Source organism: Strongylocentrotus purpuratus, unplaced genomic scaffold (assembly GCF_000002235.5).
Source record: "Strongylocentrotus purpuratus isolate Spur 01 unplaced genomic scaffold, Spur_5.0 spur5_scaffold_18, whole genome shotgun sequence".
NCBI lineage: Eukaryota > Metazoa > Echinodermata > Echinoidea > Camarodonta > Strongylocentrotidae > Strongylocentrotus > Strongylocentrotus purpuratus.
In genome coordinates, this window is record NW_022145603.1 from 18,248,246 (window position 1) to 18,273,827 (window position 25,582).

The following is a 25,582-nucleotide window of genomic DNA, read 5'->3' on the forward strand; positions in this document are numbered from 1 at the left end:
TTAAGAGATAATTGCAGATATAGAGATGTTTATTGAGATATAGCGTACTACAAATAGGTGGGAAAATGCACAATATACTAACGAAATAATAATATGCAAGTATAAATGTACAAAATATCAAATTACATTAAAAAAATAGGTCACTAAAAATAACAACATAACATATATATGACGACATCGAAGTAATAGGCTACTGGACAGCGAAGAATATAATAAATCAAAACATTACATTTTTTACTGGACACTATTACAATCATTATGAAATTGAATTCAGATGGCTGAAATTAAGATGACAGGAAGAGGAGTGAACCGTTACTTTATGTATTATTATTCGAGTGGATACGTCGACGGACTGTCGATCTTAAGGTCCGCGGTTCGAGTCCCGCCGCGGTATCAATATCCTTTGTCAAGACATTGATCTACATTTGCCACACTCAACCCAGGTGATGTAAATGGGTACCTGGCAGGAATTAATTCCTTGAAATGCTAGAGCACCGCAGTGGCTGCCTTGCTAAAGCCAGGGTAATAATCGGGGCAGCGCCAGGAGCGCCACAACGTGACGGACATGTGTGCTATATAAGAAGCCACCATTATTATTATTAAATGCTACTCTAAGTAAGACACACCATTGGTAGTCCACGGCATCTCATATTTAAAGCAACAAATACAAGAACTGGGTTTGATATGAAGCATATGACATTGAATGAATTGGGTATCTTTGTCTCTGATTCTGAAACAAAAATCTGGATTTAGCTCATGCTGCAATTATAATTATAAACATTCAGGTCAGTTAGGAATCCTGTGAATTTTACAAGCCGATAGCCTGGAGGCTGATTATCGAGGTTTTTATGATTGGAAATCGGAATTTCAAAAACCGTTTTTCTAACGGTTTTTATAACACTAAAGCCTATTAGGGTAAATGGGTATGGTTAAACCGGACACACAACGATTTTTACATTTTTGAGGCACTTCATGATCAATTGAAGGGCAGGGCTTCAATATTACACCATATCACAGACACTGGTAACGTGTAGGGCCATGCATCTCAGATTTAACATTGTTAAACGTGCCTTTGACGGTATTTCCATGCTTCTTTTGAAAACTAGATCATTGTTTTATTTCAAATGTTAGAGACAGGACTAACATAACATACATAACATTCAGGCAATGTTTTACTGATTTTTTTTTCTTTCAGTGAAAGACTAGAAGGATGCCATACTGCATTACAAGCACTATCGCATAAAGTTCCTCTAGCGCCATCTCAGGTCGGCTGAAACTCGTGGAAACCAACAAACAGGACGGAATTTAAAAAAGCCAAAAAACTCTCTCGTGAAGGACTTAAACATGTAAGCCAAATGTTATATTATTGAAGCAATATCATTTATTCATATCCGTAATCCAAATAACCCGAACGTCAGCAAACTGATAATCAATATCAGTATCATATCAATACGCACTTTGTCAAAGAAAAAGACTTCAATCAGGTTTTGAAGGGACAAAACTGACCCTTTATAAACGCAAAAACTAAATTTTTCAACAATTACTAGCAAGGGACGCACTTAAACAATTACCCATTGCGGGAAGTGGCATACAGATATGTAAAGACAAAAGCTGCAAAGCTTGCCCTTCCATAAAAACAAGACTAATCACATTGCCTTAAAAACACCAGATCGAGGCGTCTAAAATATCATTCCTACTTACATTTACTTATCTGAATTCACAAAGTTTTGGGAAATTTAGAAAATTGAGTGGATAGTGATTCTTTAAAATTTTAATATATTTGGATGCCCCTGTGGATGTATTATAAGCACTAACAAAAATAGGCCCTAAAACACTTCTGCTTTCAAAAAAAACATATACAAATATACAAATTTACCGGTGCTCCCGGTAAATTTTGATAAATTTCAAATAGCTCCTACGGCCGTACAATGATAGCTGCGACAATGAAAATCTCAGAATAAGTTGTTGTGATATATAATTCCCAAACGGGAATAGCTAATCGGTCGATTTTAGTCTAGAAACATTGTTTCATAGCTTAATTAATATCTTGACCTTGAGAGGAAGCTATACAACATAAAGAGTTTATTATTTACAATTTCATAACTTTAGACTCGATTTCAACCGCGACAACGATCACTGAATATTGTAGGATCGCATATGCTTCCAATATGTTCATTTGAACCAAATTCATGACACTATACCAAAACTTTGTAATACCTTTAATGTATATATTATCTGCCATGGCAGAGGATAATAATATATTGGTGAAACGGGAGATACACCCGACACAGAATTACTGTTCACATACAACTCTCTTCTAATTGAATATCTTTATTTTTTTAATTTACAGATTAGTGATCTACAATAAGACAGATTACATGCACTTTTACACCTTAAAGCCACACTGTACTACTTGTAACTATTTGCTCCTTCTATATAGCAAACAATACATAATCGGTGACCATTGGTTCGCCACGATCCTCCTTTTCTTATGTAAATTGAAAGCCGAGTTGATGAGATAGCCACCTGTCAGTGACCTTGCTGGGTGGTCTAATTCCTCCCTGCGAAACTAGTACAGACGTCCTTTAAATCTTAATCCTACGAAGAAGAGAGGAAAACTCAGGACAATCAAAGTCGTATATAAAATCAACCGTTAATCCATAGGACAGCTTAATAATACTGGTACCTATTTGAACAGTGTAATCGTCCACCTGCATATACATACGCACCTATATAACACCATGTAAGGCTCACGTCACCTGATGATAATATAATAAATCGAAAGCGCTTGTGAAATTCAAACCAAGTTTCTTGTGTCTATATATATTTCATACTTATGTCATCCCTACTAAAATCATATATACATATAGAACTAAAAGCAAGCTTAATTGTTGCCAAATACTTAAAACCAATATTTCATTCATACGTATAATTTCTACTACTGATTTAAAATGCAAATGTTACTAAAAAGATCAACGTGAAATATAAAGTTACTGATGTAGACTGCCCTCTACGTCGAACATGCTTGGTCTTGTTTTGATGCATCTTTGATCGCATGGTACTTCAGAAACTTTAAGAATCCGCGACGCCCTTGCTGTATGTGAAAATGCAAACGAGATTGGGATTTAAGATTATCAAATACAAAATGGGAGGAAAATAGGGTAATGTAACAGGTTTGTTGACTCGGTTATTAAACGTCAGCGTTCTCTTACAAATACTACATTGTAAAGTATTAATACATACACTTAACAACTAAACTTTTCATACCTTTACCAAATTGTTGACTTTTTAAGTATGCGTAAAATTAATTTCTCTCGATTCATGTTTCTTGAGAACGTTACCTTTTATTGTGAAGCCTTGTTCTGATATGCAGCGATAAACCGCAGCGGTTTTCTTTAATGATGACGTAAAATAAAATATGCTTCATATTGTTTTATGTATCTGATTTGAATTGATTAGTGTTTCTTCTGCATTTCATATAAATTTTAAAAAAAGAAAAAAGAATAAGTACTTTCTGACCATGAAAAAAATGCAAATTGCTTGAAAATACGAGAGTCCAAAACAAATTCTCTGAAATAGATGAACAAATCTATTAAACAGAATGAACAAATACTTGGAAGCACTAATATATATATATATATATACATATATATTACATCGTATATTTTCTTGTAATATCTTAGTATATCTTATTGCACATAGCTAAGTAAATACGCGTAAGACCTTTCTCATTTATTTGCACGTAATAAAATCCACGGTTCTGCGCCGAGACTTTACCGCCTGCATTTATCTGAACGAGCCCTTAGAAATGTTATGGTGTTTATAATGTTTACCTCGACCAGGAAATCAAGGTCTTCTGTCTGCGGCTCGAAGTCGAAAGACTGATAGTAGACTGTGTTGATGAGCACTGTACGCTCGATATCATCGCCCTGCAGTCGTCGACAGGATGAAAGAAAATTGATATTCAAATAATAGTAGTAAAAATTATGATAATGATGATAACGTCGGTAGGGATGATGATGATAATAATGATAATAATAATAATAATGCTAACAACAAAAACAACAATAATAATTTATACAAATGAAAGTATTGGTAATAATAATAATAATGATAATAACATGCAAAATGATAATAATAATATTAATAATAATAATAATAATAATAATAATAGTGGCTTCTTATATGGCGGACATGTCCGTCACGTCGTGACGCTCCTGGCGCTGCCCCGATTAAGGACCCTACTAAAAAGTAATGATAATTATAGTAATAATAATAATAATAATATTGATGATAATAATAAGAGTAATAATAAGAATGAGAATAATAATAAAACGATGGTTAATACAGATAACGATGATAAAAATAATACAAAATAATAATAATAATGACATTAAATTTGATAATTATATTAATAATGAAATATTACGACTTCTAATATCAACAAAAGAAAGAGAACACTCACCCCAAGGAAGGCTCGCTTGACGTTCATAAGCAGCGCCTTAAAGATACCTATCCCAAATTCAGTCGAACTCCTGATGTCTTGCCGACCAGATCCAATGTGTTGTTCATGGAGCCCTACGCCCTTCTTGTTAGCCAGCCTCATCAATTCACTGTAGACAATCTAATAGGTGAAAAAAGTGAAAATATTTTGGAAGCTTTTTGCATTATATTTGTGTAAGGGTTAAAGAATGTCATTGGAAAAAATAAGTGTCCTGAAAAGAGCTTACTTCGAATCATCGGGTCATCGCTTCCGATTGTGATTATTCCATGAATAAATGGGTATGTTTTCACAAAAGCTCGGGTCACGTACGCGACTATCCAGCCCGGCGCGATGAACCGATGATTCGAGGTAAGCCGCACGCTTAATTTGGATCGAATTTTCACGCCACATTTCGTGTAGTCCCATGTACACAATTCTGTGTCTAGTGCAGGTCACTTTCAGCATGTTTAGGTCTATTCATTTATATAACTGTCATTATCCCACAAAGCTTGACTCATTCAAAACCTACCTTAAACAAAGTTACCATGATCTTCATATTGCCAAGTCAACTGTAACTTTACTTTTAATTTTAATGTGAATTTTAATTGTATATATGTTTTTTTTCTGACATGCTATTTTTATTGCGATTGGTTTGATTGATAGTCCTAATTTTCTTTATTCACAGGACCCCGTGGGAGACCAACTGACTACTGGCTAAATTGGCTACCATTTAAATATCAATACATAAGTAAAAGTAATAAATAAACATCTCAGTTTGCATCACTTATCATGTGTTGTATTCACTGTTGCCTATATAAAGTTTTAAGATATATTTACATGCACCTCTTTTTATGAAATGATTGTGACAATAGGGTCTATTCATGATAGGGAGCATTATAAACATCATTAAATGAAATTATACCAGAAATGCTGCACTGATCTACCTTGTTATCCTTGTTGGTATCCAGAAGATCGAAGACTTCATCAGCTGTAAGGGCCTTGCCGAACAGCGTAAGAATATCTTCCTGGGTGAACTCGTTTGTCTAGATCATGAACGAAAGAATGAGGAGCCAAAAAAAGGGAGAGAGGGGAGAAAGTAGATCCTAGTTTAGCATTTTGAATGGTATACATTGTGCAATTAGCAACGAGTACTAGTTCAGGTTATGTAGCGGGAATCAATTAAAAAACAAATGTAACTATAGACATTAAATATATATTGTAATACTAACATAAACAAATTGAAAAGAAAGATTGCCACATCAGCCAAGCTTGAATGCATGGTAATCTTTTATAAAACTTTAAAATTCCTACATACAAGTATGATGTTGAGGATGGGAGTGAACAAGATGTATGAGAAGATGACGGGAGGAGATGGTAAATAGAACGATAAAGAGTGATAGCTGTGCTGAAGAGATTAAGATGATTAGGCAGAAGGTAGAAGTGAGGGGTGAAAGTACAGAATTAGAGGGAGGGAGGAGGGGATCAAGAGGAAAGGAGAGACAGAGACAGAGACGGAGAGAGAGAGTGAAAACTGGCGCAAGCTTTGATACCTCAAGGGAGAGGAACATCGTACTCTAAGAGAGTAGAAAATGAAAAGTGTGGATATTTCGTAGGAAAACTGGCGCATTTATTAACTGCCTTCAAAGGCTTCAATAGCGCAGGTAATGACACGACCAAATAATTCCTCTGTGAAACGGCCATAGTTCATGCAGTACACGATGCGTCAAAAGGCTTTATTGGGGGGGGGGTCATTATCACCTATGTCATTACATCACCTGACTATCATGCACCGTCAGTGAGTTAACAAAATGAATGGAACTCTTCGTTTACAATCACATATTCATACGACGTCTCTCTCTCTCTCTCTAAAAAGAACGCAAGGCTTATTATAAGATGGTTAGAAGAATTCCTGCAATCTGATTGGTCAATTACCGGGTAGTTATTTTTACTGGATGCACGCGATATCAACATGATATAGGCGATATTGGAATCGATAACACCGGTATACCGATTGTTTGCACTTTCTCTCTTCTCCACTAAGGAAAAAACCAAACCCAAAACAAGACGGCGAAATCGCGGCGGCGATTTGATTTTCCAGCTTCTATCAGAAGAAGAATTATCTTAAGTGTTGGATGATTCAGATGCAACTAGCATGAAAATATTAAATTAAAGTATGGATTCTCAAAGTTGGAAAAGTTTGCACAGATCAAGAACGTCAATTTAGGAGACGTTTTACGCCAGAATCGGACAAACTGTTATCGTTCTAAACTAAGTTCTATGCTTCTGTACATAGACTGACGGTGAGTTGAAAACCTAGACTTTAGTACCTTCGCTGTGGCAACGCCACTTTTTGGATCACTGTACTTTAGATATCTGTAACTCATTTCAATTTCTCGAGGCTGTGTTGGTGAAACTGAAGCGAGAGTGGCCGGGAAGCACCACACATTTTCTGTACTTGGTATGGACAAGATCCAGACCTCTTCGAATTTAGATTGCACCTCCCCAAAACTCAAAAAAGCTTGCAAAATAAGTTTTTATTGATTTAATGACTTTCTTTTGTTAATGTTTCATGTAAAGGTCAGTAAGGCCTGACTTTATTTTGTTAAGTTTTAGACCTAAGTCATTCTATATTTGTTTAAATCCATTGCATAAGTAACAACAGACAAATTATGCAAATTTAAGAATCATGGTAAAATCCGGTAAAAAAAATTATGCGTCCGGTAATTACCGGACGCATGATTTTGCCATGCATCCGGTAAATCTGTAAAATAACAACATTTTGTATTTTTGACACTTTTTGGGGCCCCATGTTATAAAACAGATGATGCACAGGTTTAATTCGTGGATCGGTGGAATTGTGTGCACGCGGTACCTTTGAATTTGGTCTAAAACCATTCAAAGGTACCGCGTGCACACAATCCCTACCGACGCACTCAAACCTGTGCATCATTTGTATACTGATGCACCCTTGCGTCACACAAATGACGTCAACTGTGATACGGGGTTGGTAAAGACTGGATAACGTATAGACCTACGTACATGCTCGAAGACTTTCCGAAGCTCTTTACGATCAATCTCTGAGTCACCATCACGATCCTCCATGTGCAGATCATTCCAGAAGTGCTCCATTGCTTCCTGCACCTGTTTGTGTTTCTCCATGCCCGTTTTCCTGTTTTGCGTCATCTGTTCATGGGCTCTACAACATTGAAACAACATTCAAAGAATCCAAGGTGAAAGTATGCATTTGGTTGATAAGGCTAACAAAAAATCATTTGGTTGTCCTCAATTGCTTTTCTGGAGTAGGGGCGGGCGGGCGGATTTTTTATTTGAATTTTGTTTATTCATTTTTAAATTTGTGTCTTTCTTTAATTCCCCCCCCCCCCCCAATTTTTGTTAATTTATTTATTTTTTGTTTTTTTATTTTTCCATAAAGAAAATAAAAATCTTTGAGACGTCAAGCATTTAAACAAATAAAGTTAATACAACACTTTGGTAAAAAAATAGTTTAATATCATCTTTTTTAACAAATGTACAATTAATATCAACACCAACACAGAAAGTATTTTTGGCTTTAAAATACATTGTGTTGCCAAGCAAAACGGCGTTACGGGTGCGTGCATGCCTTCAAGTGCGAGTTTGCAAGGTTGAAAATGTATAAGTGAAAATATTAGTAAACCCAACTTCCTCGTGCTGAATGCAGCAAACATTGCTTCAAATAATATTTAAATCAATATTAATGGGGAAATAATTTCGGAAAATATCAAACATAAGTTTTGTGAAATATTCTATCACGCTACTTTTTTAGTGAAGATATAACATTCATTGCGTGTGCGGTGCATCTTTATTCAGAAGTCATTTTAGTTTTAGTAATCTCATCGGGTGCGAAGTCTATACAATGAACAGTGTGTAAGACAGAATTGCATTAAAAAAAGACCAAACTGGCAGCGGGACGCATTTTGATCCTTGTAAAATGCACAAAATGGTATGTTTGGATTTTAAAATTGCTCCCCAAAAAACAAAATTACAAAAAATAATAATTTCATTACAAGCGGCCCGAAAATGACGAGCGGGCGGTCGAGGACAACCAAATGATTTCGTGTTGGGCCTAATGCTGTTGATACTAACGATACTATTGTTTATTGTATGGAGCAGAGACATGAACATTAACCAAGGCTATGGCGAAGAAAAAAAACATCATTCTAAATTTGGGTAAATGAGATTGATAAGAACATCACCGGGGTGGGCAATATCCCGGGAAATACTTGGAAATACTGGTAAATACCGGCAAATACTGGGAAATACTTGGAAAGTGCTTATATGCGTACCATTGAATTTCCATTTTGAAATAGAAAACAAAGCGATGCCTTCTTTTTGCAGAAAGAAGTCCGTCTCCTACGACAATCATACCAGAGATGCAAGCTATAGTAATAGTCAAAAATAATAGTAGAACTAATGTAGTACAGGGGGTGTTTTACAAAGGTCCTAAGTTGAACTTATCAATTATGGAAAGCCGTTGGCATCTTTGAAAATATTTTGTAAAAGATATTGATTCAAATCATTCATATTTGCTATCATCAAGGAGATTTCATGTTTTTAATGTGGAGTTTAAGAAAAGTTTAAAATACTTAATGATTTTTGTTGAATATATTTTATAGGATTTTCCGGCTGAATTCGCGAGTTTGTCATTTAAATTAATTTGTCTTGCGTTTTAATTCGACGATTTTAGTGCTGTCAGATATCTTGGGTTTATATTCCTTTTTCTAGTTTTCAAATCTATGAAGTTGTCGTTAGAATCTATGTATGTTTCATTCAAATTAATGCATAATGTGCTTCTTTCGCTATTTGGTCATTCGATTTGGCGCAAAACGATTTCTAACATCGCGAAGGTGTACTTTTAGCATTCGAATTCGGCATTCAAATAAGCACTTTGTGCACTTAAATTGGTGGTCAATGTACATTTCTCGTTTATTACACACTTTTTATAGCTCATTCTTTTTCTTTCTAGATTGTTTTTTCCATCTGTATTTCATTATATTTTATTTTCTTACATCTGTTAGATTTATCTGATATTCATCATCCTTTAAGTTTGATTGTTAAGAAAGAAAACGACTTACATCTACGGACTTGATGGTCTCAATATTTTTGTAAATGTTCATGTAAGGAAGTTGTTTGTCTTGTGTTTCATCATAAATTTATCACAATTTCAATATGGCGGTAGGGTACAACATTGTGACTTGAGGTAGGTATTTTTGTATCCTCACTTTTCCGGGGTATATGAACATGTCCGTGTAAAATTGCCATATCCCTTGATTTCGCCCCTTCTTTACCTAATGTCTGACTACACCCATATGCATTGTCCTCAAAATTAATAAATGGAATATCAGAAAAGACCCTAATGGCATATAATGCATTTAATTGCATTTTTTTAAAACTCTAAACGTGTGTTGCATTTCTTCCCCCTAACATTCCTAACTTTAATAAACATAATTCGAATACGAATAACAGGTTTTAATTCGACAAGTGACGATTAATTTGAATGCTAGTTGAGCAGTTTCTAAATTCAATGAAATATCTATGAAACCTTTCGACCAAAATTCAAAATTGAATACCAAAACGGGAAAATTGAATGATAATTGGCATGGCAACCCTGATCTGCGCTAACTTAAATGCAAAGTAAATGAATTCGAATGACAAGCTCGCGAATTTCGCCGGGAAATCATATATTTAAGGCTACAAATGGGTCTCTATAATGTTTAAGTCCAACTTAGAGTTAAGTTCGACTTAGGATCTTTGTGGAACACCCCCTTGGACTCTTACCTGACGAGTTTGGTGTCAGGTAATGGATAATTGATGGCCTCCAGCTCAGAGTTGGTAGGCAATACATGCGAATCATAGTCACTATACTGTTACAAGAGAGAAGAGTGAGAGAGAGAGAGGGCCTAATGAACACCATTAGCAATCCATTAATTTTGAATGTAACACTTCCGAAATGAAATTATAATAAGAACGTATTTTTTTAATAGATTTAAACAAATATATATTTTAGTTCATATATATTTCCCTGTAATGAAATCATAATTTATGACAAAGTACGATCTATTCACTATTCCTTAACCGACAAGAGCAACACGAGACAGTGCACTCTAGTGCTGCAATAGTTTCTTTTCTCAATGATGATCTGAAATACCTTTCCGACGGTTCGCTTGTAACTTTTTTGTTATTCTTCCTTTGTACCTATAAAAATAATAATAATAATGGGTTCTTGTATAGCGCTCATGTCAGTCAGATTTGACCCTCCTGGCGTTCCCGATTATTACCCTGGCTTTAGCACGGCTGCAATACGGCGCTCTAGCATTCCAAGGAATAAATTATTGTGAATTTTATTTCAATAAATTCATCTGACTTCATTTGAATTGATAGAAAAAATTACTTACAATGATCATTCCAAATGTCTTTTCATTGGGGTCTCCAAACCTCTCCTTCTTGGTGAGCAGTTTTGCCCCATCCTGTAGAGGGCTCATCTTCTTGAAGAAAGAATCTTTCGGCTTCATTGAGAGCCACCATCCTAAGAAAGAAAGGAAAATGTTATTCATGTCGGGTGCAAACTGGGTGTCGTTTTTTGTCTGACTAACGACCGTGTCAGTGAATACTGCGGTCTTTGGTTAGTCAAAGGAGGGTAAAATCGTACTTTCCGTCTTTAAAAAATCTATTGACCCGTAGGCGGGCATACGGGCATCTTAACAACAAATATTGACCGATAGGCGGGCATGGCTAAAATCATGATTCCAATTTCGACCAATCAGATGACTAGATTTATTCAACATACAAAAAGAGGTATATAAATATTTATATCCCTCATGTATAGTTTTTTGCATTACGATTTTTACAGAGCACGAAAAGGGGATATTTTCACCGTCAATTTGAGAGCGGGAGAAAATCTCCACTTTGGCGTGGCATAGTACATTCCGGAATCCACTTTTTCCCCCACGATCATCGATATTTCTGCGATCAATATCAACATTTCTTCTTTGTTTGAGGTGCTGTGCAACGAGCGCGCCAGCTCATTCTCCGGCTTGAAGTTTCTTCAGCCGGTATGGTGTGCACAGCCATCGGAGGATTTCCAGCGCGGCGTGCGCGTAGGATAGCTTATTGAAAAAAACATAGTAGGACAAAAAAGCTGCTTCCATAACTGATGACCGAGTTGAAATGGCTGCCGATTATTCTCTTTTTCACCTGTTAAATGTGGAAGAACTGTTGAAATTTAACGAAGGAAATGACAGCAAAAACACGGAGAAACAGATCAGCTAGGTAGGCCTAGGGACATTTTGTGTTATGGGATCTTTGTAAGGATATAAAAGCCGATTTTGATGCTAATCTTGAGGATAACGAAACCCTTTACCTCCTTCTCTCGCAGTTCTACGCCGGAGCCCTTTTCTTTCTTCCCTTTCCTTCCCATTTTATTTAATTTAGGCCGAAGCTGCTGAATGCGCACAGTCAAATTACATGTTTCTTTGTAATCGTGAGATGCTCATGAGAGATATAAAATAGATATACAATGTATTTCTTGGCTCTAGTAAACTATGGGCATTCAGAGACATGAACAGTAACTTACCCAAGGGCAAACTGATATCAAATTTAGTATACCCGGGGCTTGCCGAGGGTATAGTACATTTGATATCAATTTGCCCTCGGGTAAGTTACTATTTAGGCCTCTTCATTAGCTCATAGTTTTTGCTAGACTCTCGAAAGGTACTGTATATGTGTGTAATATATTGATTCAGAATGGACAGGGTTATGTCTTCGTTTTAGGGGCAATCGTCATCACAGCCTTTATACGGACCTGTACAATCAGAATCACAATGATGCTTTATTACGTGTCGGTGTCAATTCATTGGTTCATATTGAAATGTCAATGAAAGCCACGCCCATTAAGCGTGATGCGAAAAGTGTGCGTTCTAGGTTTGCAATTTTCATGACTAGTCAAGAGAGAGGAGACACTGAGACAGGAGAAACCCCATGAAGCAAATACAACCGCACCTCTTCCGGATTCCTCGACTGTTCAGTGTTTTCATTTTTTATTTTCTTTTTGCATCCAGAAAGGCCTTTTATTTCAAATGTTGTGTAGTTATGTTGTTGGAAGTTAATTTTACAAATATTACTTTTTATATGAATTTGCCTTTAATCAATAAGCAGTTTTGGACACCTCATCCGATCTGCAATTACTTTGGATGTATTAGCCAATGTAGAGGTATCGTGGTCTAGTGGATACGTCGCCGGACTGTGGATCACAAGGTCCGCGGTTCAAGCCACTAAATGTGTTCTTTCGCAGGACATTGAACTTATTTTGCCCCTCTCCACCCAGGTGTTAAATGGGTACCCGGTAGGATGCGAAAGTGAATGTGGTTGGATTAGTAAGTGGCGCTTGTAAAATGGCGACTGGCTGGAATGCTCCCCAGGGAGTGAAAATGTGCATACATTATGTTATGGGTAATGATATGTTTACAATATGTTCCCGGCGGCCACGGCAACCACGTTTCAGGCCACCGTGGACGAAACGGGATAGACGTGAGACAACATCGGGGGACCGTATGGGCAAACGTGACAGGCCATGACTGTCGTGGATGCCGGGCCAGATTTTTAAACTGTCAATAAAAATTCCACGGCAGTCACGGTGCAATGAGAAACCTAGTGGGCCGTAGTAAAACGGGGTTGATGCAACAAAACGTGACAGTACGTAATAGGCCGTAACAAAACTTGGAGGCGGTCTGTAGTGGGACGGTAAGCCTGTTTTTCCCCCGGCATCTCACGGTTCTTTCAAGTTTTGTCACGTTCTGTCGCGTTTAGTGCACGGTTACAGGCGCGTAGCCAGGGGGGGGCGGTGGGGGCGGTCGCCCCCCCCCCCCAAAACGCCGGCCAAAAAAAAAAAAAAAAAGAGAGAAAGAGAAGGAAAAAAAGAAAGAGGACGTAGGAAGAAAAAGGGAAAAGGAGTCGAGAACGGTACAATGAACCGTCAAAGCTTCCGCGCTTCGCGCGGGAAGGGGGAAACTGAGTTCAAATTAAGAAATATGAGTCGGGAAAGGTACAACAAATCGTCTTCTTTCTCTAATAATTTAATGAAACGTCAAAGCCTCGGGCGAGAGGGGGGGGGGGAAGAATTCAGACAAGGATTAAGAGTCGAGAAAGGTACAACGAATCGTCTTCTTTCTCTAATAATTTAATGAAACGTCAAAGCTTCGCGTGAGAGAGGGGAGGGACTGAATACAGATAAGGATTAAGAGTCGAGAGAGGTACAACGAATCGTCTTCTTTCTCTAATAATTTAATGAAACGTCAAAGCTTCAGAGAGGGGGGGGGAACAGAATTCAGACAAGGATTAAGAGTCGAGAAAGGTACAACGAATCGTCTTCTTTCTCTAATAATTTAATGAAACGTCAAAGCTTCGCGTGAGAGAGGGGAGGGACTGAATACAGATAAGGATTAAGAGTCGAGAGAGGTACAACGAATCGTCTTCTTTCTCTAATAATTTAATGAAACGTCAAAGCTTCAGAGAGGGGGGGAACAGAATTCAGACAAGGATTAAGAGTCGAGAAAGGAACAACGAATCGTCTTCTTTCTCTAATAATTTAATGAAACGTCAAAGCTTCGCGTGAGAGAGGGGAGGGACTGAATACAGATAAGGATTAAGAGTCGAGAGAGGTACAACGAATCGTCTTCTTTCTCTAATAATTTAATGAAACGTCAAAGCTTCGCGCGAGAGAGGGGAGGGACTGAATTCAGACAAGGATTATGAGTCGAGAAAGGTACAACGAATCGTCTTCTTTCAAAGCTTCCGCGCTTAGCGCGGGAGGGGGGAAACTCCCCCCTCCCTGCACCCACCCTCCTAGGGAGCGCGCTTCGCGCGCTCTTTAAGTGATTCGCACGCTTCGCGTGCTCATTACCGCCCCCCCTAAAATGAAATCCTGGCTACGCGCTTGCACGGTTAGTCACGGTTGCTTCACGGCTGCTGCACGTTTTGTCCCGTTCGTTTTACCACGTTTTCTGACGGTTCTCACTGCAAGATAGGGTGTTTGGTAGCCGTTTCGTCGCGTTCAATCACGGCGCTTCTCGGCGTGTGACGGATTACGACCCGGCGCGCTACAGTGCGTTGCGTTCTACTACGGTCTGACACTGCGCGCTTTACCTGGCCGACAGGGGTGCTTTATTCAAGTCTGAGCAATTTTGAAGGGGTCAATTGTAGCCGTTTCGTCGCGTTTAATCACGGCGCGTCTCGGCCTTCTCATCCGCCTTCTTCCTATACCTGCTTCACTCTAGCCTTCCCTCCCTGCAACTGATGCTGGCCTTCTTCTTGCTGACGCAAAGACTGGATGTATTCACCCAGCAAACATGCAAACAATAAATCTTCTTCATCTTGGGCATTTATGAAATGGCGCTGGTAGCTTGGTAATGACACCACTCTGTAAATTTCTGCAACTTTGCTATTGGCAGTCCCCCACAGATTGTTATTTGTGCTGCTACTGATATATTAATATCATCAATTCTGTAGTCTTGTGAAGTTGTGATCATATGTCATATTTCGTTTGGTGACTTATACATGAGCCTGGGGCCCTGAAAAGGAACGTTTATCATATATCTTCACTCTCGATATATCGGAACTCTCGATTGTTCATACCCTACAACTACCGGCGACGAAACACCTAACAACTGCAATGCCTCCATACGTGCTCATTGGATCGTTATTATTATTCTTCACGTTCCAGGCTTATCTTCTGAGATTCAACGTTCCAAATCGGAGGGCCACCGAATGGCAACCCCACAATGCCGCGATAAAGGACCGTTTAACATTGCTATACCACGATCTTGGTGCCGGTATTATTACCCCGAAGTCAGCAGCTGACGACCTAACGATCATTCTGACAGAATACTTTAGTAGTCAAGATGAATTTGTGGACAAGAAATTAAGTGACACATTCAATTATACCACTATTGATTAATGTATCATGTATGGGGATCTTTCCTTCCTCATCATAATGTTACAATCTTCTCTTTTTATCCTGTTCTGTACTATACCACTTCTGTTTTCCTCTCCTTTTCTCTTTTTCTCCTTTTCACCTCTTCCCTTTCCCTTTCTCTCTATCCCAGTGCTCCTTGTTATCACATAAATTGTTACATTTTAATTGCAATGACGAATATTTGTATTATTATTGTTAATGTACTTTGCTATTGTATATCGTATTGATTATAACCTGCCGCCTAACCCACTGGGTTGACGGGCCTGTTTTTTGTGTGTATGCATGATCTCTAATAAAGACTTGATTTATCATTACTTGTCTCGTCGAAATCTCAGGATACAATGATGGCTTTTGCTTGGGAGGCCTTCTTTTTATACCGTGGGCACAAACGTGCTCCAAAGCTGCCCGGCGTCCACGTTTTATCCGTAGAAAGCCTTGACAGAACGTGAAAAACGTGTCGGACCTTGATCAGAACGTGAGAAACGTGAGGGACCCCATCAAAACGTGACGGGCCGAGAGAGAACATTCTGGCATCCGTGGTAGAACGCGGGCCGAACCGTAGTGCTCCTTGGAGCCTCCGGGACTCAGCATCCCCCCCCCCCCCCACGGCCCGTCACGGCCGGATACCGTGATAGACCGTGAGAAAACTTGGCAAGACCTAACAATACTTGAATACAGGGATAAAATTGGCCTAAATCCTACGGCGCACTACGTTTCGGGCAAACGGGACTGCCGTGGCCGCCGGTAACATAGTGTAAACGTAGCATAAGCCTGAATCAGATTACTTGGGTAATGATATGCGCTGCGTCTAGAAATAAAGTACTAGGCGCATTATAAATGTGAGCTATTATTAGTAGTAATATTTCTTACCATCAAAGCAATGGACGGGGTAATTGCATATGACGCCACCATCAATGTACATGTCGTTTCGGCCATTGTCTGTTCGCGTAACGGGAAATAATACACCTGAATGGAATAAGAGAGAGAGAGAGAGAGAGAGAGAGAGAGATTGGGAATGTAAACAAGCAACGTATCTTCAAATATATTTATAATAACTATTTTTTAATTGAATTTCTTCAACAAAGTCAAATATGTAGTGAAACAGAAAAGGTATGTGATGTCTATTCGGAGAGTCCAAAGGTAGAGAACTATGCTTCCGAATATTTTCTGATGTCAGATTGATTACAAGCGGCCATGCAGTCCTTCAAACGGTCAAGGACTGTTCTTCTGCAGATTTGTTAATGAATAATTCTTGGTAGTATGTTTATGTTACATTTTGTTTAATGTCAACATTTATTATTGTTTTCTTGTTTACATGTACATGTACACAAAGATGGTTATATTGTGTATATTTTATATCGCTGAAATGTAATTTGATTAGAATGTCGCAGAATGAAATAGAGTCAACTCAATTCAAATTTCATACGAGGCGCCATAAAGCTGACGTAGACGTACTGACGCGTGTGGCCTTTGGAGAGAATGTTGAGAGTGATAGCATACAAATGCAACTATTGCCTTGGTGCATGCATAAAATCTTCTGTATAAGCTCTCTTAAAGGGATCCGGTAACTTCGTCTCAGATTCTGAAACAAAATCATGGATGTATCTCATGTTAATTTATTATGGGCGTTCCCAACTCAAGCTATGCTTTCTGGGTTTTCGCCTCCTTCCGTATCTGAATTTTTTACTGTATACTCTATGTTGAAATAATTGTTTTGCAGGTTTGCAACGCTTCAAAATGTAAAAGAAGAATAAGAACAATAATGTTGAGATACGACCTTTTTGTCTAGACGTTGCATAATGCATCTCGTATTAGTATTATCTACCCTCTCAGAGTGGTCATAGACGTTATTTATATGGATGACACAGATTAAGCTGTCGGGTCTTGGAAGATAATGCTTCAAAATGAATCCAACAGGCTGTTTATTTCCCTATTCAGGGTCTGTTTCTACTATTTATTCTATTTTTATTGCCAACCCTCGAAAACGATTTTATTATGCAATTCACATAAATAAGTTTGCATAGGATAACTATATATATATATATATATATATATATGTTTATGTATATCTACCGCTATATATCAACTATTTAGTGGGCTTATTTTAGTATTAGGCATGTTTTTCATTTAATGGATTGTGGAAAATAAATAAATGACTAACATACAACAGCCTCATGCGTCATCTTTTGAATATGTCATTATGTAGTCTGAAAATTGAAATTGCCCTCCAATCGGTCCCTCGAAGCCTGTATAATCATGTTATTTCGAATTATGCAATTATACATTACAACAATATAGTAGGTCCGTGGTTAAAGTAAGAGAGTGTGTCTTCGTTCTCCATATGCAGATGGTTATAATACGCTGACACCAGACTTAGTGCAGATACCAGTATCAATGGATGTACACGTCTGCACACAGCGAACCTGTAGGCTTATCAAGAAATGTAATATCTCCTCGTCTCTCGGAGAATCTTCGGGTAATGCAAATGTCAGATAATGACTTAATCAAGCATAAGGGGAAAGCATAAGGGGACAGAGCATTACATAAACATATTGGTTATAAAACTGAAGGCGTATCCTATCAATTCTTGAAATCAAGATTATTATTTTTTTGTAAAGCAATGGTCTCGATGTCTTGATATCAAGATATAGGAATAAATGTTAAAACGGCTTGCCATAAATACGCAGCAATACGCAAGCCAAATACGCAAAGTTATGACTGAGGCATAACACAACTTGCCTGGTATAGATGTGGACATTCTGACTGCGAGTCGCATAGACATGTCTGGTGTGGTCTTCACGTGGCAGTATTCCTCCATCATCGTACTGAGGTTGGTAACCACGACGCACAGTTCTATCCCCGTCTTGTCGTAAAGTTGCTGTACAAATTAAAAAAAGATGTACAAGTAGGTTTATAATGTATGTATGTTTAAAGAGAAGGTTGAGCTCTGGGAAGAGGTGAAAAATAATTTGTGAGCGTTATCATTGATTATGCAAGTGTGGAAAAACATAAGACGCAAAATGTTCCCTGAAAAGCATGGCTCTTCAAATGCCTTAATATTATAAATATGGCATATAACATCATACAAATAATGACAGATTGTTACTTTACCAAGACTGGGCCAAATTTCTTATCATTTTGATGATTCCAGAACCTTGCAGTACACGCCAATACCTTTTCTGATCGATTCCACAACGTTTCTTTCACAATGCAATCGCATGACCAGAACTCAACAAAGTAGTTGCGATCGCTTTTATTTTAATTTCATTTTTATACTAAATATTATTACATTTGAAATTAAGAAATTTCAATTAAAACAACATATATCTGATCACGAAAAGGTAGAATAATTGCAAATGAACCCTGATATATATTCTGCTGATAATTGAGAGGTCCAGTGAATAAGAAGAGCATGTAAATTGTGGAACCCTCAGAAAATGATAACTGAGAAAGTTCAAGTCGATAAACAAACAAAAGAAGAAGGATAAAGGAGCCAACAGAGACAGCATTCACATGAACACTAGGCTAATGACTGGACACAATGTAAAGGTACAAATTCAGTGAAGTGAAAAAAGAAAGGAAATACGGACTGCATATGTAATGGAGAAAGAGGAGAGAGAACGATGGAGGGAGCACAACATTACACAGGCATGCACATCCTGGAATTCCTGGGAGGAGGAATTTGTTGGAATATTGCAATACGTATTCCTAGGAAACGCCATGCAGCTAGCGTACACACATACTCACATTCACATACGCACACGCAAACAAAAACACATACACAAGGTAAACTATCCCAAAAACGGTCAGAATCTGGGAAACAATCATAATATAAGTACATATTCGGCGACATGCCATTGAAACACGTGAATATGGTTTTACATGCGTTTGAATCAGATGATGGGGAACCTGTAGTAATGGCGGATTCGTAAAACGACACCCTGATTTACCTTGAAGGTCGCATCTGGGTTTTCATCCATTTTCTCGGCGATGGCGTCACCAAGAAACTTGTCGATAGCTTTGCCTGGATGCCATCCCATGTGTAGGTACAAGTTTGGTACCAAACTCAACTTTCCAAATGATGCATCTGTAACAAATGCCACATGGTTAAATAATGATAATAATTTAAGAAATAATAAAAATAATAATGGTTTATTGTGTAGCATCTAGTTCTTACATGTTCATCACAGTTTCTTTCTCATTATCTATTTTGATTCAGTTTTTGTCATGTTACTTGATTCCATTACCATACCATGCTTATAATGAAATGTTAGTATACTTATCATTAATTAACTATTGTTCTTTTGTGTAATATTATATTAAGTTAATGTATTCCCATGTTTTTGTTTAACCTATTTTTATAGTTGATTGTTATCATTTTGTAAAACCATGCATAAACTGTGTAATATTACAATTTGATATTGTACAGTTCTAATTGTAATTTATGTATTTTTCATGTGCTGTTTTTATAATAGGGCTTTGTGGAAGACCCGGTTTTTATTGTTGTAACTGAACAGACTACCCTGAATAAAGAAGTGAAATAAATAAATAAATAATCCGTTATTCACGGCTTCTGAAATTGCCTGAGGTTGATATTTTCGAGAACTATGGAGCCACCAACAAACTAGCACGACCAGGATGCAATCCAATGTGTCTTAAGAAGTTTGTTATCTTACTTCTACCATGGACCTACTATATGCAACAACCCGCGAGTGTAGCATCTGTAACAAATATAACAGGATGAATTAGAAAGATATAGACGCCTCCTTCGATATCAATAATAATAATGATAATGATAATAATAATAATGATAATAATAATGAAAATTATAATGAGAGGAAGAACAACAATAATAACTAAAACAACTTCTATAATAGATTTTTGTATAGAATTTTTATCCGTTATACAAGGTAACAGAAATTGCCTTCGGTTGAAGTTACGATCGTGTTATAATGACTCTGAGGTATGCATGTTCGAGAGATGGGGAAGGGGCGGTGCCGAGTTCCCCTACCCCTAGTTTTGTTTAACGAAAGAAATTTGCACTTCACAAGCTGCGCTCTTCTTCCTTACCTAACAATTCCTTGATTTGCGGCCCGTTGAGAATTTCATCGAATTTGTCAGGTCCATGTCCCACGGCGAGGAAACAAGCAGTAAACGCCCCTATGCTGGTACCGCCGAATCGACGAAGCTTTTTCAAGTAACCTCGCTTTCCCATCTCCTGTAATAGTACATGGTTGTATGTTAAAAATTTATGCTGTTCCTACCAACAATGCCTTATCCCTCTAAATTATCTATTACTCATTTTTCTACAGCTATTGCTACTACTACAACAACTTTGACGACGATTATTAATTATTATTATCACTATCCTTACTATCATTATCTTCATTATGTATTAGCCTAATAATGTTAATGATTATTATTAATATTCATTATAATTATTAGTATTATTGCTATTACTACCACTATTACTACTATTACTAAATGTCCTCAATATTTGCCACTAAAGTTTTCTTTTCATTTAATCTTCTGGACTCCAGGGGAGAATAGTTTTGTCATTATTAACACAGCTGAATGGGCTATCCAGCCATTCAGTGTATTCTTGATTTTATATGTACTGTCCAGTTTAAGCTATCTAAAAAATAAATACGATATAACACCATACCATATCACATCAATAACAACTACAACTATTTCTACTCCTATAGCTGTTGCTGCTACTGCTTTTATACTTCTATCATTTTCTGCTCCTTTTTACACTTCTATACAGTCATTTTTCTTAGCGCTTTGTTATTTTTCGGATGTCTTTTCCTAATTTCATCTTTTTTATGAAATTAGTTTCCTTCCAAAAAAGAAGATGTCTTAATGACACATTTTGCTTTTCCGACGCATATGACAAGAAAAGAAACCATTGATATTACTATTACTATTCCTCATACCATTATTTGTAGCTATTTCTCGTATTACTAATAGAATGGTGAATTGCGACGTCATTAAAAAAAATTCTATTTTTGGAATTTCTCAATCATAACATTACCAGCCAGAGCAATATAGCACGGAGTTCCTATAGGACATCTATTTATTTCAGATGGTCATATCTCCGCCAATACTTAAAGCCCCTCTGTCCTACTTGTAGCTACTTGCTCCCTCTATATAGAAAACTTCCCCAATCGGTGCCTGTAGGTCCCCCATGATCCTCTTTTTCTTATGTTAGTTGAGAGCTGGGTTAATGAGATAGCCACCTGTCAGTGACCTTGCTGTGTGGTTTAATCCCTTCTGGCCCAGTAGTATTGACGGTCTTTAACATATTCAATTGGTTTTCGACATTCGGACAGTATTTTTGATGCTCTTTCGAAAAATGAAGAAAAATTGAGAAATTTAAAAAAATTGTTTATTATGATGTCACAGCTTAGGTACTCTATATGACTCAGTAAACTGGGAATCCATTGCCTGCTGGAACCGGTTGACCCCTGTATTAAGCATATGGCAGTGAATGAATTCAGCAGACAACAGGTTAACACAAATATACATTTCAACACAATTTCTCACCTGTATGGCGCCAATATAAGCGTTTCCCTGGGCGCCGCCGCCTTCGAGAATAAGGTTCTCAAACGGGAAGTCATAATCTTTAAGAATCTCATCAATGTCTGAGAACTCGTCTTCAATTATGTCGTTTCCAGTTGCTGTGTCGTCGGCTTCATCTTTCGCCGGACTAGGAAATAAATAATAACGAGATTTATACTGGTGAACACGAATGTATTCCAATGTGTGACATTGAAACGTGACAATGATGATTATTGTAATTCTGCCGGGGCTAAAGATGATAAGGACGATGTTAATGATGATTGTAACTTGGCAATGATGATAGTAATGTCGATTAATGGTAATAATAACCACTACATGTACTACTACTACTGATAATAATAATAATTATCATCATTATACCAATATTAATGCTTCTTCTTCTTCTACTACTACTCCTACTACTACTACTACTATTAGTACTACTACTACTACTTCTACTTCTACTGATACTGATACTACAACAACAACAACAACTACTACTACTACTACTACTTCTACTACTACTACTATTTCAGTGGTGGTAATAACAACCACAATAATGATGATTATAATAACAATTAAAATATTATTACTATTACATGAACTACTACTACTACTACTACTACTACTAAAAATAATAATGATAATAATAATAACAATCATACCAATAGTAATACTTCTACTTCTACTGCTGCTACTACTACTACTACTAATAATAATAATTATAATAATAATAATAATAATAATAATAATAATAATAGTGATAAATAACTATAACCAAACACCTCACTTTGTTTACATGTTTATTATTTTCGATGCACAACTATATCTATGTTAAGTTATTTTCCTTTGTTTTGTTTTTCTGTAAATTCAAATTTATTGCATCAAATTTATCTTTTTGTATGAATGTATATGTTAATATGTGTATTCATATTTCATTTAAATACCACAAATTTGCATTGCTTAATCGACAACAAATATGAACCTTATGAACCTTATAATGGAATCTTGTACAGCATGTCTCGCACGTTGCCATTCCTGGTGTGCCTTATTATTACCCCGGGCTTTTTAGCCCGGCTGCCATTACAGCGCTCGAGCACTTTACCTATCAGGTACCCAATAACTTCACCTGGGTGGAGTGTGGCAAATGGACCACAACCCATCTTCGTAGATAAATATGTAAACATCTTCAAACAAATAAACGCACAAACCTTCTGGCACTGTTAGAAGTGCTTCAAAAGTATGACTGTGATATAAAATGGTATTTAGCTTATTTTAAACAGAAGAACGTCTGAAAATATGTAGTTTCATTTTACCACAGTTGTTTGCCCGATTACTATGATTTTGGGGGTTATAGAATTGTTATTTGAATGACTTTTTTTTCTTATGTGTATATTCCTCTTATGAGAAGCGGCGTGGACGAGATTACAGCTGCATGACACAGTTTGAATAACAGTCTAGTGGAATGCGGAAATATGAGTTTTTTTGTCCTTCTTTCTAGCGATGTCTTTTATATGATTATGAATTGTAAAGGAACCATCCTGCCAAGTAAGTGAAACGGATAATAAATTCTTTGCAGGACAATATTTCTGGAATCTACACCTTACCAAATTGAAAGTAAAAGAATGGGGACTGTCAGGGAATCCGGCTAGGACCTCGATCTCGATCCTGAATCAGAAAAGAAACCTCACGGAGAATAGTAATTCCTACTTTATAACAAGGTCGCCTGGCGTGGACGAGATTACAGCTGCATGACACAGTTTGAATAACAGTCTAGTGGAATGCGGAAATATGAGGGTTTTTTTGTCCTTCTTTCTAGCGATGTCTTTTATATGATTATGAATTGTAAAGGAACCATTCTGCCAAGTAAGTGAAACGGATAATAAATTCTTTGCAGGACAATATTTCTGGAATCTACACCTTACCAAATTGAAAGTAAAAGAACGGGGACTGTCAGGGAAATCCGGCTAGGACCTCGATCTCGATCCTGAATCAGAAAAGAAACCTCACGGAGAATAGTAATTCCTACTTTATAACAAGGTCGCCTGGCATTAATGTCTATGGTATCTGCACTCAAAAAGACAAGTAAGATATACCGTGTAGTGACCTCCACTGAACGTATACAGTATACATGTAAATATTAGGCTGTTTTCGCCAAGCATTGTAGTGGGCCACGCCTTCTTTTTCTTTTTTTCCTTTTCCATCTCCACTAAGATTTCCTTATTCACTATTATTTTTTGAGATTATGATTTACCTTGCTGGTGAGATTTTTTCATTGTTTTTCGAGTATTACCTTTCTGTGTTTTTAATTCTCTCTATTTTGCCCACGTCGACTTATATACAATGTTATTAATAAAATCGAAAAGTGAAATGTGAAAAAGAAAACTGAACTTAAACTGAAACTGAACCTTTTGAAGTGACTCGGTAGCATTGTAAAAGGTTGATGAAAAAAATGCGTAAATTTTGGATGAAACGTTGCTTATTATATTCCTTCTTACCTTCTAACATCCACAAAATCCTGAAAAAACTCTCAAACCACAAAGATATTTATGGATTCCTGTCTTAGTACAGTAAATTATCACAATCATTTTTGAATTTTCCCAACCGTTTTCTATGAAAATAAGACATAAGACAAGATTTTTAAAATCTTTCAACACTTAAATTCCTGGAATGGTATATAGAGCCAGTTCATTGCTTTGTGACGATTAACATATACCTAAAATTTCAATAAATTGTAATGATATAGTGAGGAGAATTAAGGAATCAATCAGATCAGTTTTTCCCAAATGTTATCATTAAAAAAGATCTGTTTTCACTCAAACTTTCAGATTATCTTTAATTTTAGTGAGCACCCAGAAATTAGAAAATTGCTTCGACAGATAATTTGCTCAGTGGGGGGGGGGGGGGGGGTGGGGGGGAGTAAAGGATCATTAATTTGTATAAACATTTTTTTTTTACTCATTACATCCCCTCCCCCCCCCCCCTTGACCCCCCCCCCCCCCCCCAAAAAAAAAAAATAAAAAATAAATAAATTGAGGGGAGGGGGGGTTAACCCTCAAGACACCGCCCCTGTGTACGCGCCTGCAGCTGCATGGCACAATTTTCATAACAGTCTAGTGAAATGCCACAAACTGTTTTTCTTTCTAGCGATGTCTTCATGATTATGCATTGTAAAGGAACCATCCTGCCGTGTGAGTGAAACAGATAATAAATTCGTTGCAAGTTAATATTTCTCGAATCTATACCTTACCAAATTGAAAGAAGATGAATGGGGGCTGTCAGGGAAATCCGGCTAGGACCTCGATCTCGATCGCATGTGGTTTCAATGTATATTGTAACCGTTTAATAGACTACGATATCTTTTTGTCATATTTCAACAAAGGGTATAAATCCTGAATCGGGAATGAAACCTCACGAAGAATAGTATTTTTTGCTCGTAAACAAGATCGCCTAACATCGATGTCTATGGTACAATGTATATGCACTCAAAAAGACATGTTTGATAGATATACCGTGTAGTTTTCTAC

General features: G+C 37.1%; 1 protein-coding gene across 1 annotated transcript in view; it reads right to left on the reverse strand.

The window, feature by feature from the left end:
• Positions 1–3,003: 3,003 nt before the first annotated feature.
• LOC587671 overlaps positions 3,004–25,582 on the reverse strand; it is a 29,887-nt gene continuing 7,308 nt past the window's right edge. The window contains exons 2-13 of the mRNA XM_030988807.1: positions 21,909–22,203; positions 20,562–20,709; positions 19,442–19,578; positions 18,231–18,369; positions 16,362–16,457; positions 10,918–11,048; positions 10,301–10,386; positions 7,523–7,679; positions 5,428–5,526; positions 4,466–4,624; positions 3,834–3,929; positions 3,004–3,094 (exon numbers count right to left, since the gene is read on the reverse strand). Coding sequence (XP_030844667.1) covers positions 3,011–3,094; positions 3,834–3,929; positions 4,466–4,624; positions 5,428–5,526; positions 7,523–7,679; positions 10,301–10,386; positions 10,918–11,048; positions 16,362–16,457; positions 18,231–18,369; positions 19,442–19,578; positions 20,562–20,709; positions 21,909–22,203 — 1,627 coding nt within the window. The 3' untranslated portion in view covers positions 3,004–3,010. The remainder of the gene's footprint in view (positions 3,095–3,833; positions 3,930–4,465; positions 4,625–5,427; positions 5,527–7,522; positions 7,680–10,300; positions 10,387–10,917; positions 11,049–16,361; positions 16,458–18,230; positions 18,370–19,441; positions 19,579–20,561; positions 20,710–21,908; positions 22,204–25,582) is intronic.